At 54.1% G+C, this 17,271-nt stretch overlaps 1 protein-coding gene across 5 annotated transcripts in view; it reads left to right on the forward strand.

Annotated features, from left to right (window-relative positions):
• Positions 1 to 15,643, forward strand: part of Fbrsl1 (fibrosin like 1) — a 77,190-nt gene extending 61,547 nt beyond the window's left edge. For 2 of the 5 annotated variants that reach the window (XM_051161756.1, XM_051161758.1), the window contains 13 exons: positions 1,512 to 1,830; positions 1,927 to 2,147; positions 2,524 to 2,592; positions 2,745 to 2,962; positions 3,606 to 3,656; positions 4,463 to 4,531; positions 4,614 to 4,643; positions 4,818 to 4,889; positions 6,412 to 6,541; positions 8,992 to 9,069; positions 9,280 to 9,363; positions 9,534 to 9,738; positions 14,006 to 15,643. In XM_051161756.1, coding sequence (XP_051017713.1) covers positions 1,512 to 1,830; positions 1,927 to 2,147; positions 2,524 to 2,592; positions 2,745 to 2,962; positions 3,606 to 3,656; positions 4,463 to 4,531; positions 4,614 to 4,643; positions 4,818 to 4,889; positions 6,412 to 6,541; positions 8,992 to 9,069; positions 9,280 to 9,363; positions 9,534 to 9,738; positions 14,006 to 14,855 — 2,396 coding nt within the window. In that variant the 3' untranslated portion in view covers positions 14,856 to 15,643. Of the gene's footprint in view, positions 1 to 1,511; positions 1,831 to 1,926; positions 2,148 to 2,523; positions 2,670 to 2,744; positions 2,963 to 3,605; positions 3,657 to 4,462; positions 4,532 to 4,613; positions 4,644 to 4,817; positions 4,890 to 6,411; positions 6,542 to 8,991; positions 9,070 to 9,279; positions 9,364 to 9,533; positions 9,739 to 14,005 lie in introns of all 5 variants that reach the window. The other 3 variants (XM_051161757.1, XM_051161760.1, XM_051161759.1) reach the window with 3 other exon arrangements.
• Positions 15,644 to 17,271: the final 1,628 nt, after the last annotated feature.

Below are 17,271 nucleotides of genomic sequence, written 5' to 3' on the forward strand. Positions count from 1 at the left end.
GGGTCTCGGGTTGTAGAGAGTCCAGGGAAGTAGGAGCCTTGGGAGGGTCTGTCTATCTCACCGGCAGGGACAGTGGTCAAGAAAGGACTCAGTCTTAGTGCAGGGGCAGCTTCTGCTGGTCACTGCTGGCATCAGAAAGAGGCGGGCGTCAGGGCGTGCCCGTGTGCCTGTGTGAATATATGTCAGTGCGTGTTGCAGCCGAGGGAGCAAGTAAAGGTTGGGCAAGTGTCAACCCCTGGGCATGTCCTTGTAGAACCCAGTTCTTGTCTACTAAATGGGGTCATGAGAGCTGGACCTGGTGGCACAGGCCTGTCTTCCCAGCTACTTTGGAGGCTGTGGTTAGAGGATAAAATTTGAGGCCACTGTGGTCTACGGGGTGAATTCAAGACCATCCTGGGTGACTTCAAAGCAACCCTGTCTGAAATAAAAAGTCAGAGAGGGCTAGAGAGATAGCTTAGCGGTAGAGCGCGTGTCCAGCGTGTTCAAGGCTCATCTCACATTGAAAGCCAGGGCTGGTGGGATGGCCTCAGTGGCTAAGGTGCTGCCAAGTGTGCACACTGCCAAGCCTGTCTTGAATGGACTTGAATTTGATACCCAGAATCCACATGTTAGAGGAAGAAAACTGACTTCCACGAGTTGTCCTCTGAGTCCACATGTGTACCATGGCATGTGCATACGACATGAAGAAAAAATATTTTAAACAGAAATAAGGGAGCTGGACACAGTATTGCATGGCTTTAACCCTAGCACTCGGGAGGCAGAGGTAGGAAGAGATCTCTTGAGTGTTGAGGCCAGCCTGGTCTACAGAGCAAGTTCCAGGACAGCCAGGGCTACACAGAGAGGCCCTGTCTGAAGAGGGGGGCGGGGCTGGAGAAATGGCTCAGTGGTTAAGAAATTACACGGCTCTATCAGAGGACTGGAGCTCAGGTTCCAACACCCATGTCAGGATGTCAGGCAGATCACAAACGCCTGTAGCCTCAGCTCTCTGGGATCCAAGGCCTCTTTCCTGAAGCTTGCACTCACAAAGACATCTTGAAAACACATAATTTGAAAACTAAAATAAATAAAAGAAAAAAGGGTCTAGAGAGCTGGTTAAGAGCACTGACTGCTTTTCCAGAGGACTATGCACGTGGTGGCTCCCAACCATCTGAACTCTAGTTCCAGGTGATCGGATGCCCTCTTGTGGCCTCCACAGGTACCAGGCAGGCCAGTGGTGCACAGGTGTACATCCAGTCAGAACACTCACATAAAATAAAAATAGGGGGGGACACCTCACAACAACTTCAAAAGTGGGGTTATAGCAGCCTTATACCCTAGCCTTACTTTGAGGCCTAGAATTCTGGAGTTAGGAAGAAGACGTGAGCTGGGCACCGGGGAGGAGGTTGAGCTCCCCTGTGTGACAGGACTGTGCCAAGAGCAATGGCGGGGTCTGAGGACATTCTGCTTGGAGGCAAGTGATGGTTGGGCACATAGGGCCAGCTCCAACAACGCACCTGACCTTTTCTCTTCAGGCTCTGGAAGAGGTGAGAAGTCCGAGGCCAAGGCGGGGACAGTGCCCAAGGTGTCAGGCCTGGAGCGCAGCAGTGAGCTCAGCACCGAGTCTTTCCTGCCTGCCACAGCACCTGCGCCCTCAGGACCTCTGCCAGGAGCTCCAGCCAGCCCCCTGGTGAAGAGGGAAGCCTCCATTGTACCTCACCATACCCCGCAGCCACAGCTTAGCCCGCAGCATCGTGGCTCACTCTCGACACACGTGCCTCTGTCCTTGGGCTCCTTTGTGGGCCCTGGCCCTGGCCAGGTGGTGCCCAACAGCCTGCACCTGCACAGCCTCAGGTGGGCAGTGGGTGAGGCCACGTCCTGGGGGTAGGGCTATGGCTTCCTGCCCACCTCAGGGCTAAGGGAGGTGCCACTGAGCCCAGTGTCCTTCAGCAGGAGCAGCAGCACGGTCAGCGGCACCCCTCTGGGCCTGGCAAAGCACGTGACCCTGCCACCACACGGCCCTGGCCCCCACCTGTCTACCTCACACCTGGCGCTCAGGTCCCAGGCGCAGCACCAGCACCACGCCGCAGCAATGTTCGCTGCCCCCCCAACACTGCCCCCGCCCCCGGCATTGCCTGCCAGCAGCCTGGTCATCCCAGGACACCCTGCCGGTAGGTGTTACACCCAAGGGTGCACGCAACCTTTACGGGGCCCTGGGGCAGGAGGAAGAGGTGATGATCCAGGGCGGTTCCGGGGCTGGACATTCCCTGGCAGTTGTGCAACAGCCCTGCTCAGGCCCCTCCTTCACCTTTGCTGCTCCCAACCTCCAGAAGACCCCCGAGTCGGGCACAAGTCCCTCCTCTTGTCTCCAGCTGGAACCTTCACTCAGTTTTCATCTCTGAAGGATTTCCGAGCAGAGTCAGCCAGCCATCAACAGGGAACTAACTAGAACTCTGCCTGGGGCCAGTATCCAAGCCCTGACCCAAGAGCGCGAGGCTGCGGGCCAGGCACTGGACAGGGCTCACAGACTTCTCTCCTTGCCTCTAGATGCCAGCCTGTTGCTCTCATTCAACCAGCCAATCATGTATTGCCAGCCTCATTCGGGGATTCTGATTGGTACTTGGTCACAGGCTCCTCTCTTACCTCCACCCCTGGGCCACCACGGCTTGGCCTGCCGACCCCGGGAGTGCCAGGTGACTATCCGCCTCGCCCCGCTGGGAGCCCATGGCCGACGTGCCTCTCCGTCTCTCTCTCTTTTTCTTTTGTAGATCACGAACTGCTCAGGCAAGAGCTGAACACGCGGTTTCTGGTGCAGAACGCTGAGCGGCCTGGCGCCTCCCTGGGCCCGGGGGCTCTGCTGCGGGCCGAGTTCCACCAGCACACGCACCAGCACACACACCAGCACACGCACCAGCACCAACACACATTCGCCCCCTTCACAGGGCTGCCCCCGACGCCGCTCATGCCGCCCACCGCACCCTCGCCGGTGCGTAGGCCTGGGTGCTGGCTGCTGGCGGGGCGGGCTGGGTGGGACAGGCAGCTGTACACGCAGACATTCGCTCACCCTCACACGCATAAGCCTTGAGCAGTGGCTCTGGCGTCTCCTTCCAGTGTGTATGTAGACCCTGCCCTGCTGGGTACTGGACTGTGGGCCCCGGCCTATAGTCTGTTCTCCCCTGCTAGGGCCTGGGCCTGGGCTGGCTGCACCAGTGCTGGGTCTTAGGCCTGACACCAGGCCTTGAGCTTAAACAAGACTAGGTTGCAAGGACCAAGTCGTTGCGGTCCTTTTGTGTGTCCCTTTGTCCCTTTCCACCTCGTGGTGGGCAGCATTTTCTCTTTGTCAGCAGCCTGGGTGTTGGTAGCTTTCCCACCTTACCTCCCCGCCAAGGCTTCATGACTGCTTACCTTCCCAGAGCCTCAGCTGGGTACACACGAACCTCTGAACCAGGAGCCTGGGCCCCATGGGGCCAGGAGCCACACTCTCAAGGAGCCAGCTGACACCAGGCTATCTGCTTCAGAGAGCAGTAGCCATCCTGATCACTGCCCAACCCAGCTGTGGGTGGGTTCTGGGCCAATGGAGGGCAGTAGGCCTGTACAGGAAGTCTTACCTTTGCTTTCTTCCCTTGTAGTTTGACAAGTTCTCACCCAAGCTGGACAGCCCCTACTTCCGACATTCCAACGTGAGTCGCTATGCTCAAGCCCAGATTACTGCCTGCTCGGGGTGTGGGGAAGCTACAGATTTGTCCATGTGTCCTTCTGGATGCTGAGGGAGGTAGAAGCAGTGCTCAAGGCCCCTCTACCAGGTGGGGCCCAAAGGCCCTGGGCTGCCCACCCCGCTTGCGCACCCTGGCCCCTTGGGGTCTCCTCAGGGTGCTTTTCAGCCCAAGGTACAGCTGCTTCCGTCAGGGAGGTTGCCAGGCGGGTGGGTCTAGGGCATTGGTGGAGGCTACTAAGTAGCTCCAGCTCCTAACTGCAATCTGGCCTTTGTATAAGAAGAGGTCCCAGCTGGTTGGGGACTGTTTGCAGGCAGGAAGCCTGCTACTCAACAGTGCAATTGACCAACTGACCTGTCATCCGTACCCATCGCCTTTCCTGAGAGGGAAGGAGCAGAGGAGCCAGGAGCTGAGAAGGAGAGGTCCATGGCCTCTCCCTCCAAACAGTGTGGGCCCCATCTCACTTAAGCCCACCCAGTGCCCGTGCAGCTGCTCCCCAAGTCTCCAGGGCTGAGGACTCAGGCTTACTCCCTTGCCTAAGTACTGTCTTGTCCCTGGTGTGTAGGGTGCCTCTCACAGTGAGACAATCCCTTTTCCCCAGGGATGTCATAAGCCTGGCTTCCTGCCTTGGCAAATGCTTTTGACTGATGGGACTGAGGTAAAAGTGCAAGGTCCCACCAGCAGGCCAAAGCACAGTCCATCCCAGAACTCAGGCCTCCCAGCGGTCTCCCCCTCAGCTCACACTCTCTTTCCCTCTCTCCCTGCACCTCCAGACTTCAAACTCAATCGAGATAACAGGCCGGGCCAGCGCAGTTCACACTTTCCTGCAGAAAGCCCCTGGGGTAGGTGTCAGCAGTCACTTGGGTGCTGGGCCTGTGTCCCCATAGAGCCTGGACATGACCCCGTCCCCCATGTTCACCACAGGTGTCTGATCCATACCGGACAGCAGTCAGGGTGAGTGCGTGCATGCTGGGAAGAGGTGTTGGACGCACACCCAGGGCTGTGGCTGGGAAGGGCTCCACTTCTCTCCTGGGTGGCCTTGGGGTGGTCCTGGTGGTAGGAATCTGGGGAAGATGAGGCCTGGGAAGAGGCGCTGGGCTCTCTGAGCACGTCCCGGTCCTGCCACAGAAACCAGGGAAGTGGTGTGCGGTACACGTGCAGATCGCCTGGCAGATCTACCAGCAGCAGCAGAAGATGAAGGTGAGGCCGGGCCAGGCGGGCGCACTGTCAGGGCCTCCCTGGTGGGGCCGTTTGGGAGGACTCCAGGGTGTGATCAGAGGCTCTGGCCAGCTCCAAGGTCACAGTTAGCACTCGTGGGACTGCCTGGGAAGAGCCTGGGTTGGGAAGAGAGTTGAGGCCAGGGATAAGGGCCACACGCATGTGCGCTGGTGTCTGATAGACAGGCGGCAGGCGGGGCTCAGAGTGGGACAGGAAGTCAGGATAGTCTGCAAAACAGATGGTACCCATGATGCACTGTACCTTTGTGGGCGGTTGTAAAAATCTTCTAGAAGGCTTTAAGAAAGCAGCAGGAAGGGCATGTGCTTGGGTGGAGGTGGGTAGGCGCTTGCAGTGTGGATTCCCAGGACCAGAACAGTAACATAGGGGTGACCACAGCGATCCCTGAGAGCTCCCTGGTGACAGCTGAGGTTAACTTGTGATCCTGGTTGGATAGGTAGCTGTAGACATACAGGGTGTACCCACCTCCCACTTGCCCCCACCTAGCACAGAGCACTCCAACACGATGAGTAAACGAGACAGACAGACAGACAGACAGACAGACAGAGGAGAATGAGTGTATAACATTCTCTAGGGAGTGGGGGGAATATGAGCCCCAAATGCTGGCCACAGCAAGGTGTGTCAGGCAGGTCATAAGCAGTCTTGACCCTGAGGCCCTCAGCCATGCTCAGTGCAGCCACTCGTCACACAGCCCTCAAAGGACAGCCAGCAAAAGGAGACCACGCACCTCAGGTCTATATAATTTTAATAAAGGCACGGTTTGGGGTTTGTTTTGTATATTTTTGGGGGTGTACATGTGTGTGCACCTGCACATGCAATACATGTGTGCCGTGGCATGCACATCGAGGTCAGAGGACAGCACTGGCTCTCTTTCTACCGTGTGGGCCCTAACACTTGAACTCAGGTCCTCAGGCCTGGTGGCTGCAGCCATCGCCTTCTGAGCCCTCTCACTGCTGAGGAGCCCTGTTTTTAAATGTGCATCGTCGGAAAGCAAGCATATTTGGAACAACTTAGGACTGTGGCTATGTCTTTTCAGCTGAATTTTGTGAAATTTAAATGAAGATATTTTCTGCAAAACAAAACATTCTATGTTATCAAGAATACACTAGTTGAAAGCTGTCATATAAAAGTGTATGTCAGTTGGGTGTGGTGGTGCACACCTTTAATCTCAGCACTCGGGAGGCAGAGGCAGATGGATTGATGTGAGTTTGAGGACAGCCTGGTCTACAAAGAGAGTTCAGGACAGCCAGGGCTACACAGAGAAACCTTGTCTCAAAAAAACTAAAAGAAAAGGGAAAAAAGGTATAGCGTGTCATTGACTCCTAGGGTCTTGGTTTTCCTGTCCCAAATGAAACCACTTCAGGAAACCTTTCCAGTCCCTGGGGCCACCTGAGCATGGGCAGTGCCTAAGGAGGCACCTCCAGTGCGGTCCCCGTATGGTCCAGGCTCTTCGCACAGCCCTGGCACATACTCTGTCCCCCTGCAGATGCAGCTGGACTCCCACAAGCTGGAGGTTGGCACAAAGCTGGACCTGTTCAGCCGGCCCCCCGCCCCAGGCGTGTTCTCTGGGTTCCACTACCCACAGGACCTGGCCCGGCCCCTCTTCTCCAGCACAGGTGAGACCAAGAGCAGCTGGGACCAGGGGTCTGAGTGGGGCCACACCTTAGCCTTGTCCAGTATGGGGAGCGAGAGACTTTGCCAGGGTCCTTGCACAGTCTTCTTTGTATCCACTGCTGGTCCCAGGCCCAAGTCCTCATGCTTCCCAAAGCCAGGCATGGACCCTGGGACCCTGGGGCTACTCACTCAAGTCCCTGACCTCTGTCCCACACTATCTGATGCGTGGTGACCTGGTCCCTCCTCATCCTGGCATCCATCCCTCATCACTGGGGCTCTAAGGTCAGCACCCCCAGGACAGTATCTGGTTTGCCTCCATATGCGGGGAGCAATCTGTGTCCCACTTGCCTACCTGCATAACGGTGTAGACTTACATACTCTCAGCCCTGGAGGCCCTTGGCAACACGGCCTTGGTGCCCAGGGTTTATTGGGGACATCTCTGTCTGACACGTATCCAAATCCCAAGTCTTCCAAAGGAAAAGGAGACCCAGCATGAAGCTGCGTGAATAAAGTCTAGTCACAGTGTGTGCTGCAGCGTTTCAGTTACGGGCACAGAGGGAACTTCCTCAGACTCAAAATCTGAACCCAGATAGTGGCCGAGACAAGCTGAGAGCCAGTGTTAATGCTATGTCAGCCTGTGTGCATGCACGTGTGTGCACAGACCCACACAGACGTCCCTCTGCAGGGTCCCTCTTCTTCCACATGCAGGTCTCAGGTCTGTCACCTCAGAGCCCCAGCTACCCCAGCACTCTTCCTGCTTGGTGCCCACTTGTAGATAGATGGATCAGGGCAAGTACGTTTTCACCTTTGTTCGTTAGTTCGCTAGGATGGCAAAGCTGGCCAGGTGGCCAGAACTGGCTTCAGTGTGGTGGCTTTTCCCCACCCCTGGCTTTGGCATCCTGATGGCCTCTGCACTGTGACCCCTCAGATCTAGACCCTCAACGCAGAGGTGTTCCTGTTATTTCACAGCCTAGCCCGAGCCCCAGACATGCTTGCTCTGCACAGTGTCGCCCAGCAGCTGGCCTGCCCTCTGTCCTTCAGGCCCTGACTTAATGGTCACTGCCTTCTCCCACTTTTCGAAGTTCTCCGTCTTTTTAAACCTTCTTAGTGTTTACCAGACACTGGATATTTTTACTGGGATTGAGTTGAAACTATGCAGGAAAGAAAATTTGCCTGGTGTGGTGGCACACGCCTTTAATCCCAGCACTTGGGAGGCAGAGGCAGGTGGATCACTGTGAGTTCGAGGCCTGTTTGGTCTACAAGTGAGTCCAGGATGGCCAAGGCTACACAGAGACCCTGTCTTGAAAAACCAAAAAAATAAAAAAAGAAAGAAATGTACTCCTTTCTGGTGTATATTATCTGTTCTGAACTCCATACTCTTGGTAAGTAATGCAAGGGCACTCAGCCCCCATGCCCTGTGCAACAGTGATAATGACTAATGGCTGGCCCTGTCTCCTTTCAGAGACAGAAGCCGCTCACACTGCCTAACCCTGCGTCTTTCTCTCCACTAATCTTTGCCAGAGAAAGGCCAGCTTCATCAAAATTCGAAAAAGGGCTCTCGGGCGTCTACTTCCCTGGCCTTCGTTTCTTTGCTGTCCTCCTTCTGACAGAGTTGGAGCGTAGAGGGTCAGAGTTCAGAGTTTTCCCTAATGCTTCAAACGCTGCCCATTTCCCTAGCTGTACCTTTAGCCCTGGTGCAGTGGCTTTCCATTGCTTTGAGGGGCTGGTTTTGTTTGTTTTTTGTTTTTGTTTTTGTTTTGTTGTTTTTTTGAGGGGCTGGTTTTGATTTCTATCCCCAGTTGAGAAGGCAGGTTGATTTGCTCGTTAGAGCCTCAGGGCAGACCTAGAGCTCTGATCCTGGAGTGGGTAGCTTGTTGTTATCCATCCACAGTGGGGGGGCCCTACGTCTTAGAATATGTGCCCGCCCCCCTGTCCCATGCTAATGGGTTCTTGACAGATGGCGGTGCTGGGTCTCCCTAGTCACGCTCCTCAGCAGCACCTGCAGCTGCGCACCACACTTGGTTCTGGATGTGGTTGTTGGAGATGCCAGGACAGGTACCCCGATGAGCCTGCAGCCTGGGCCCTGTGTTTAGAGACTCCAAGACCATTGCCTCCCTTGGGCCGTCGGCATCATCCTTAGCTGCAGTCTGAAACCCTGGGGTAGCATCACTTACTCGGGCTCCTCTGTCTCTGCTCACATCTTGGCTTCTTCCTCTGGGAGAGCTCTACCACAGTGGGTATCACAGCCCCTGCCCATCCTGGGCCCCCAAGATCTGGGGAGCAGACTGAACTCCAGCCTCATGATCTAGCCGTATACCTGCACAGTAATGTGGGAGAGAGAATGGGAGATTCGGGCTCCCATTGTAAACTAGGGTGCTCCACCTGCAACCCACCACTAGAGGAAGGAGGTCCCAGGTCTGTGGCTCTGTCAAACTGGCTACCGTCTACCCAGGTGCCACTCATCCAACCGCCAACCCATTTGGACCCTCAGCTCATCCTGGCAGCCTCCTGGCCGCTGGTCATCTGACAGGTAGGTGGCCCAGACGCCTGGGTGGCATCTTCCACAGACCTTAAGGCCAGAGAGATGTGAGTGGGTGGGAAGGCGGTCTCACAACCTCTCAGACCAGTGTGGGTGGCTCCTGCCCCGACTAGCAGTTCCTGGGCCACCCTGTAGGTCTGGGGCAGGGTAGGAGACTGGTAGATTCCTGACCCCTTTTTGCCCTCCCCTTGCCCCCTGCAGACCCTTTCAGCAGATCCAGCACCTTTGGAGGCCTGGGGAGCCTGGGCAGCCACGCTTTTGGAGGCCTGGGCAGCCATGCACTGAGTGAGTGACTGGCCACATCCATTCCACAGCTCCTCGCCTTCCTGTCTGTCTTGCGCCCTGATCTCCCTCTAGGCTAAAGCTTCTCACAGCCTCTTAGGATTAGGCAGTGCACAGTGTCAGCGGCGTCTTGCCCAGCTCACACTCTGGCCCTCTGTCCTCTCCCACTTCAGCTCCAGGGAGCAGCATCTTTACCCCCAAGGAGGGCACAGCTTTGCTTGGCCTGCCCAGCCCCCGAGAGGCCTGGAACCGACTACACCGGGTGCCACCTTCCTTTCCTACCCCACCCCCGTGGCCCAAGCCACTAGATGCAGAGCACCTCTCGGCCCTGACCAACCACGACCGGGAGCCTGACAAGGGCCAGGCAGAGCGTGAGCGGTGAGTTCATCTGGCCCGAGGCCTCCCCACCTGGTCTGGGCTCTCACCCATCCAATCTGTTAGGTCAGGACTGATCAAAGCAATGACATGAAAACAAAAGAGGCTGAGCTCTACAGAAGCAGATTGTCCTGAAGTCTCCACTGCGGGGTGGAGACTGCGCGGAGAGGGCAGGGGTGGCGCTTGGAGGTTTTATGGGACAGAAAAGGGAAGGTGTGGGGCAGAAGATTCAGTCTCACAGCTGTAAACACCTCGGAGGTTGGTCTGTTGACCTCGTCAGGAGCTTCCTGCAGATGTTCTCAGCTTGCTCTTCACTCCAGACCCCAAGAGCAGCTACCGGGTGGTGGACAGCATGTCCTCTGCAGATTTGGCAGTCTATATTGAATGATAGCTGATCTGAGAAGTAAGGTTTATGAGAGCTGGCCAAACAGAGAGGTCAGTTCATTAAAGAAGGGCGAGTTGGAAGGCCCATTCGTCCCCTTTCAGAGGTCACCTGACTGCTTCGTAGCTGGCAGCAGGCTCGATGTAAAAGGGACAGCAGTTACGGTGCCTCAGAGAAGCATCAGTCTAAGGGGCAACACAGGACAGCCATTTGCTGACAGCATGCATCCTTGCAGTGTATTATCTGAGGGAGCAGCATCTATAACAAACAAACAAAAAAAAAAACACTGAAGCTAGGCGTGGTGGCACAGGCCTTTAATCCCCGCACTCAGGAGGCACGTTGCTGTGAGTTTGAGGCCAGCTTGGTCTACAGAGCGAGTCCAGGACAGGCAAGACTAACACAGAGAGACCCTGTCTCGAAAAACAAAAAAACAAAACAAACACAAAAGTGAGACTACTAGGACTGTGTGATTCTTATTTCGAGGAAGAGAGCAGGCAAGAAAAGCATCTTTCTCACAGGTGCTCTTTGTCACTGTAGTCAGTTACAAGACGTGAGGCCACTGGGTCTGTGGAACGGCTTCAGACATTTGTCATTGGCCAGCATAAGTTCAGAATCAGCCATCAGAGAGGCAGTGGGACATCTGTGAGTTCAAGGCCAGCCTGCTCTACAAGGTGAGTCCAGGACAGCTAGGGCTACACAGAGAAACCTTGCCTCAAGAAACAAAAACAAAACAAAACCTTGGGAAACATTAGGAGACAAAGTGGAGTTTTTTTGTTTTGTTTTGTTTTTAGGAGACAAAGTTAATGACAAAATTTTTTAACGTAAGTTTTGCTTAGTAAGGTAAATGTAACTGTCTGAACCACGTACCAGGGCTCTGTAGAAGGGTAAGGCACCTGTAATCAGCTGCCTACTGCGTCAGACTCCAACATAAGGAAAAAGCACTTGGAACATGTGTAAGAGAAGGAAATTAAAGTCAGTATCAATTGTCAATTTATTGGGTCCCTTTAGTCAGGGTGGTTAGAGAAGAGATAATGTTCCATAGTTGGTAAACACAAATTTTAGATTTGACCTCAGTATTTAAGAAGATAGGCTGTAGTTGGTCTTTGCTACTTTGTGGTTTCTTCTTTTTCCCCACTCTTTATCCCCCCTTCAGCCTCTATCACCATTGTCCACGTTCCCACCATTGTCCACGTTCCCACCATTGTTCACGTTCCCACCACGTGGCCCAGGAAGTCCCACGTAAAGCATTCAACCACTTTTCTAGTCCAAAGTCCTAAAGGCTTCATACTTCTCGAACAAACGGCATGGTCAGGCCTGTTATGTCAGTACCCACTCCTGATACCAACTTCCATCATAGTCATTATCCTGTTGCTGTGAAGAGACACCGTGACTGTGGCAACTCTTATAAAAGAAAGCATTTCATTGAGGATTTGTCTGTGGCTTCACAGGGCCAGTCCATTGTCACGGCAGGGCGCTTGGTAGCAGGCATGGTAGGGAGAGGTGAGAACTGCATCTTGATCCACAAGCAGAGAGACAGACTGACAGACTGGGCCTGGCATGGGCTTTTCAAACCTCAAAGCCCAGCCCAATTACACTTCCTCCAACAAAGCCACATCTGTATGAGCTTATGGGGGGGTCATTCTTATTCAGACCACACTGTCAAAACTAAAACAAAACATTGTTATCATATATAATTGTGTATAACTATACATAATTTCTGTTTGTATATAGCTACATATTAAAATTATATGTGAATACATTATTGAACAGCTGATGTTAATACCAAAGATGAGAAAGACAAATGACCCAAATAATCATCATGGGCAAATTAATTAAATCAACCTTTTTTTCTAATTTGTATACACAGTCTGTCTCCAAGGTGGAGTTTGTAAGGTCAGCATTGGACATGGGCAAGATAAGGTTTTTACAGCTCAGGAGTTGGGGTTTCCAAATGGGTGATTTGGCCAGCAAAATAGAGATTTAGGGAAGCAGAACGCAGCAGGTGGCCGTAACAACCTTCATCCTAAAACAAATGCAGTACAGAACCACTTGCAGTCAAGGCTACAGGTGGGGCATGCGCAGTCTTTGAGAAGCAGTTTTGTTGTTGTTTTTTGAGACAGGGTTTCTCTGTGTATCCCTGGCTGTCCTGGACTCACTTTGTAGACCAGGCTGGCCTTGAACTCACAGCGATTCGCCTGCCTCTCCCTCCTGAGTGCTGGGATTGAAGGCGTGCGCCAGCACCCAGCTTGAGAAGCAGGTTTAATCATAAACAGGAATGAACCTACTTTGTCTTGATAGCTTTCAAGCCAAGATGGAAGCAGGCCGGTTCGTCAGTTACCTCTGTAGCTTATCATAAAAGAAGGGCACTGATCTCCATAGGACTCCGTAGTGCCAATGAGTTTTATGGACGCTGCTGTTTTTATTGATGCTATGTGGTTACATTCACCAAGATGGTGGCAAGGTCACATGGTTGCTTCCACCTTAATGAAGTCACCAGCTAAAATGGCAGCAAACTACATTTCTATTCAAGGTGAGCTCAGCTCCATGATAAAGTGAGCCACCCCCCCACACACACACACACACAAATCCCTATAGGAACCACCATCTCACAGGTCAAATCTGGATCATTACAGCCTTTACTTTAAGAGGACACTTGAGGGGCTGGAGAGAGAGCTCTTTGAAAGGACCCGAGTTCAATTCCCAGTACCCATATGGCAGCTCATAACTGTCTGTAACTCTAAGATCTGACACCCTCACACCAATGCACATAAATTAAAAAAAAAAAAAGACACTTGAGCCAGGCGTGGTGGCGCATGCCTTTAATCCCAGCACTTGGGAGGCAGAGGCAGGCAGATCTTTGTGAGTTTGAGGCCAGCCTGGTCTACAAAGTGAGTCCAAGACAGCCAGGGCCACACAGAGAAACCCTGTCTCTAAAAAACAAACAAACAAAAAAAGAGTTGGTGTGAATGGGTACAGGAGGCAATGGTACCTATGGCCTACACAGCAGGCCCAGAATAGCAAAACAAACAGGCAAGAGTGTCCTAGTCTCAGCTTGAGGAAGCAGGGCCCATAGGTAGCTAGGATCACATAAGGGCGAGAGGAGGGTGCCCCTTGGAATTGGGGCATAGCCCAGTGGCAGTGTGCTTGCCTGGCTGTGTGCTTGCCTGCTGTGTGCTTGCTTGCCTGGCTGTGTGCTTGCCTGCTGTGTGCTTGTACCACAAAAGTAAAGAGCCCCCCACCATTGAAGGTGAGGTGGAAGGTCCACAGGAGGCATTTCTAGTCTGATCTGATCCATGCTAGTCCTGCAGCAGGCACAACCCTTCTGAGGATGCTGTGGTCCCTTAGGGAGCGGGAGGCTCTGGCCTGACCCCAGGCCTAAGGAGCAGAGTCTGATGTCTAGTGAGAATAGAGCTGGCCCCCATGACAGACTCAGCTGGGTGAGAAGTGAGACCTGGGCCTGCTCCAGACAGACTTCCCCACAGAATTCGAGTCTGTCCCAGCCTCTCCTTAGCTGGACTCACAGGCCTGCATGTTAGGCTGGTGCTGAGGGAGGGGTTTTAGGCAGATGCCCATCTGTGGCTACACCAGAGGAAAGCAGCTGTATGCTCAGGGTTGCTAAGAATGCTCAAGTTCTGAGCTGGGGATTTCAGGGTCGGACACCCATTGCTGCCTTGTTTCCCAGCCGCTCACCCCATGTGGGAGAAAAAAAAAAACACCCAGTAAGTTGTCACAAGTGTGCCCACAGCTGGGGTGCTTCTAACACTGGACAAGCTCAGGATACAAAGAGGCTCCACACAGTATGAAGCTCGAGGTCACAGGAACTTGACACACAGCTTTCTGGGAGCCATAGCTGCTGTAGGTGATGATGGCTTTATCCTGTTGTTCTAGGGATGTCCTGGAGAAGACGCGCCTGCTGAGGCACGGCTCACCTGCGGCACCAGTGGGCCACCCCATCAGCAGCCTCCTGCCGCGGGGCCCCGGTGAGCTGGGCCGCCCTGGGCTTCTCACAGAGCGTGAGGCCGAGACCCGGGTCAAGGAGAGCAACTCACCCAGCAAAGAGGATGTCGCCAAACTGGCTGCGCGACCGCCATCGCCCTACTGCAAGGCAGCCCTGGGCGACTGCCTGCGCCTGGCGGGCCTGCTAGGTCGGGAGTCCGGGAAGCAGACGCCTGAGCGGCCCCAGGGCGACGTAAAGGTCAAAGAAGAGCGCAGGGAGGACGAGACACCACCGGAGTTCACAGGCGTCAGTGTGCACTCGGCAGCCACAAATCCGGGCCTGGGCACCTCCGGCTTCCTGTGGGATGCGCCGCGGGGCTTGGACACCTACCGGGGCCTGGAACTGCCGCGGCGCTCCTTCCCAGCCCCGCAGCCCGCCGCGGGCCCCGCTTCCTTCGAACTCTGTGAGCGCGCCTACCGCGAGCGCGAGCCTCACGACTACAGCCCGGAGCGCGCGCGGGAGGCGCGCCGGGAGGAGCAGGAGCGCGCGCGCGCGCCCGACGCGGACCCCGCGCCGCTACCCGCCCTGCACTACCCGCGCCTGGCCTCGGGCGCGCTGCACGGTGCGCTCCTGGCGCGTACCCCGCCGGCCGCCGCACTCGGGGCGCCTCCGCCGCTCGTGGCTGCAGGCGGGGTCCCCACGCCACCCGCGCGCCCCAGAACCACGCCGCTGGCACTCGCGCCCAGTGAGGCGCGCGACTACTCGCCCGTGTGCAACCCGCCCGAGGTGGAGGCGCGGTAGTCCCTGCATAGCGAACTGGCTCACTTAAATTCCTGGCACCTGAGCACAGTTCCCCAAGTCCGGAGGCAGCCAGCTCGCTCCACGCTGCAGCCTGCACAGTGGAGGATTTTTCTCTTTTCTGGGGGTGACTTCATTTTCCGAGTTTGCGATTAGATCACTGGGAAAACTTTTAACTTTGTACCTTTCTCCCCTGACACACACACAAGTGACAAGCATTTTTAATGGTTTTGTATTTTTCTTAATTTTGTGCTCTAACGACATTTTAAAGATTAAAAAAAAATTTTTTTTTCTAAATTGGGATTTGCAGTTTGACTTCTCAAATCCCATTTGAGCCCCAGGGTTTGTCTTATTTATGGAAAGAAACGGTCTTTCTGTCCAGCGCACTGTGAGGCTCTGCACTCAGGCCCGGCTCTGGCCTTCCCTTGGTACTTGGAACCGAAGTTACAGATATATATTAAAATAATAATTAATATAGTGTACAAAACTTTGGGTTTTCTGCCTTATTCTATTATGCATAGATGTAAGAGGATTTCTTTGGTTTGTTTTTTAGGGGAAATTGTAAATATTCTGTTGATATAATTATAAAAAATTATTAAATTCTTAACCTGGACAGTCGGTCTATAACAAGTTTCTAGAAACCGCTCTGTTTATTTGTGTACGCGGTCACAAAAACCACTGGGACTGTCAGTTGTGAACACACATGTTAGTTTTAATGCAGCAACTACCCTTCAACTATGCAAGCCTGGGAGGCAGGACAGATGCTTAGGGTAGAAGGCTATCTGAGCTTCCTGTCAGAGTAGGTGGGCTCCCAGACAGCCATATTTCTGGTGTCTGCTTCAGGGCTCGCTGCCTCTAGTCCCAAGGACAACCCTGCACCCATGTGCTAACGTTAGTGCAGTGTTCTCCGAGTGTGTGAGCCAGACCAAGTCTAAAGGCTGGTTACAAGGAAAAGGTTAGTTTCCTCGCCTGTCTGGGTGTCGTCCACCCCACCACTAGCCTCTCGCCCTTCTTTGACTTTGCTTTTGCGTCCCTGCCCTCCCCAGCGTTCCCCGTGTTGTCAGCTGTCTTTTTTGGTTCCCTGACCACCACTTTTGTGCTGAGTCAACATTCAGCTCCGCTGTCTGCTTTGCTCAGTTCCTTCCAGCCCTGTTTCCGCTGTGGACTCCGGTTATTTTAAAGTCTGTTTTCCTGTCAATCAACACAGATAAATACAGCCTTGATTTGGATGAAATGTGGTCCAGTGTCTTGTGTGGCCCTGAGGCAGGTAACTCACTCCCGCATCCCCCCCTGGGGTATGGGGCTCTGGGCTTCAGAGTACCTCAAGAACATCCAGAGAGAGAGAGAGGGGGGGGGGGATTGGCATGAGACCTTGCTGCTTACCTCTCCCTCCGTTTGTTTCTCTTGGGGCTGTGCTTTTGAGGCACCTCTGCCACACACACCCCCATCTGCATGGACCCTCGCCATACTGGCTGCATTGCCCATACTACCAGGGTCTGCCAGGTTTCCCGCATAAAACCCATTTGTCAAGTCCCCACTTTTTGTACGCGGGTCTTGCAGCTGGTAGGTTACCACAGGGGGTTGGTTTCGCCCTCACTGTGTTCAGCACCACACAGACTTAGGCTAACCCTTTGTCTGGCAAATGAAAACGTAGACCGCCTGAAGAGGCAGTTTCCCACCATTGTGCAGGATAGTGCCACCTGCCCATACCCTGGACTTGGGGCAGTTGTCACTGTGTCCTTCCTGGGGCTGGAAGTGGAGTCTTAAATCAGGTCACCTTGCTGAATGGCAGGCCTGGGTGATAGGACACCAATGACAAACCAAAGTAGTATTCTACCAGAGTCCAACTTGGGGAACCAATGAGTTTATTGGCCTTACAGGACATGGTAGCCCTAAAAGCAGCTGCATCACAAGAAAATCACCCCAACATGAATGAAGACCCAGACGAACAACTTAGAGCTACATAGATGGTCTTTCCCTGCCTGTTTACCCCAGCGCCTCCCTAAAACACTAGGCCATGTTCAACTAGGGCAGAATTACATGCAGACGACCAACAAATGCGAGAGGAAGCACCTAGCACTGAAGGTCAGTGCCCCTCCCTGCCTCCCTCCCTCTTTGAGAAAACGTCAGTAGTCAACAAAACAGTTGTGGCTGCGCTGCACTTAGTGCTTTGCAGCCACACTGCCACCCGAGCCCTGGGACGAAGGCATCATTCAGTGAGGCTATGGGATGTGGCGCAGAGGGGAGCAGTCCCCTGGGTCCCCAGAAAGTCATGATCCAAATTGGTCTTTTAGACAAATCCCAGTGTACCTGGATTAGCCAGTGTTTCCTTGCCCCTTCCTCATCTTCCCCCCCCTCCCTGGTTTTTCGAGAGTGGGTTTCTCTGTGTAGCCTTGGCTGTCCTGGACTCACCCTGTAG

The sequence above is a fragment of the Acomys russatus genome, chromosome 19 (assembly GCF_903995435.1).
Source record: "Acomys russatus chromosome 19, mAcoRus1.1, whole genome shotgun sequence".
Classification (NCBI taxonomy): domain Eukaryota; kingdom Metazoa; phylum Chordata; class Mammalia; order Rodentia; family Muridae; genus Acomys; species Acomys russatus.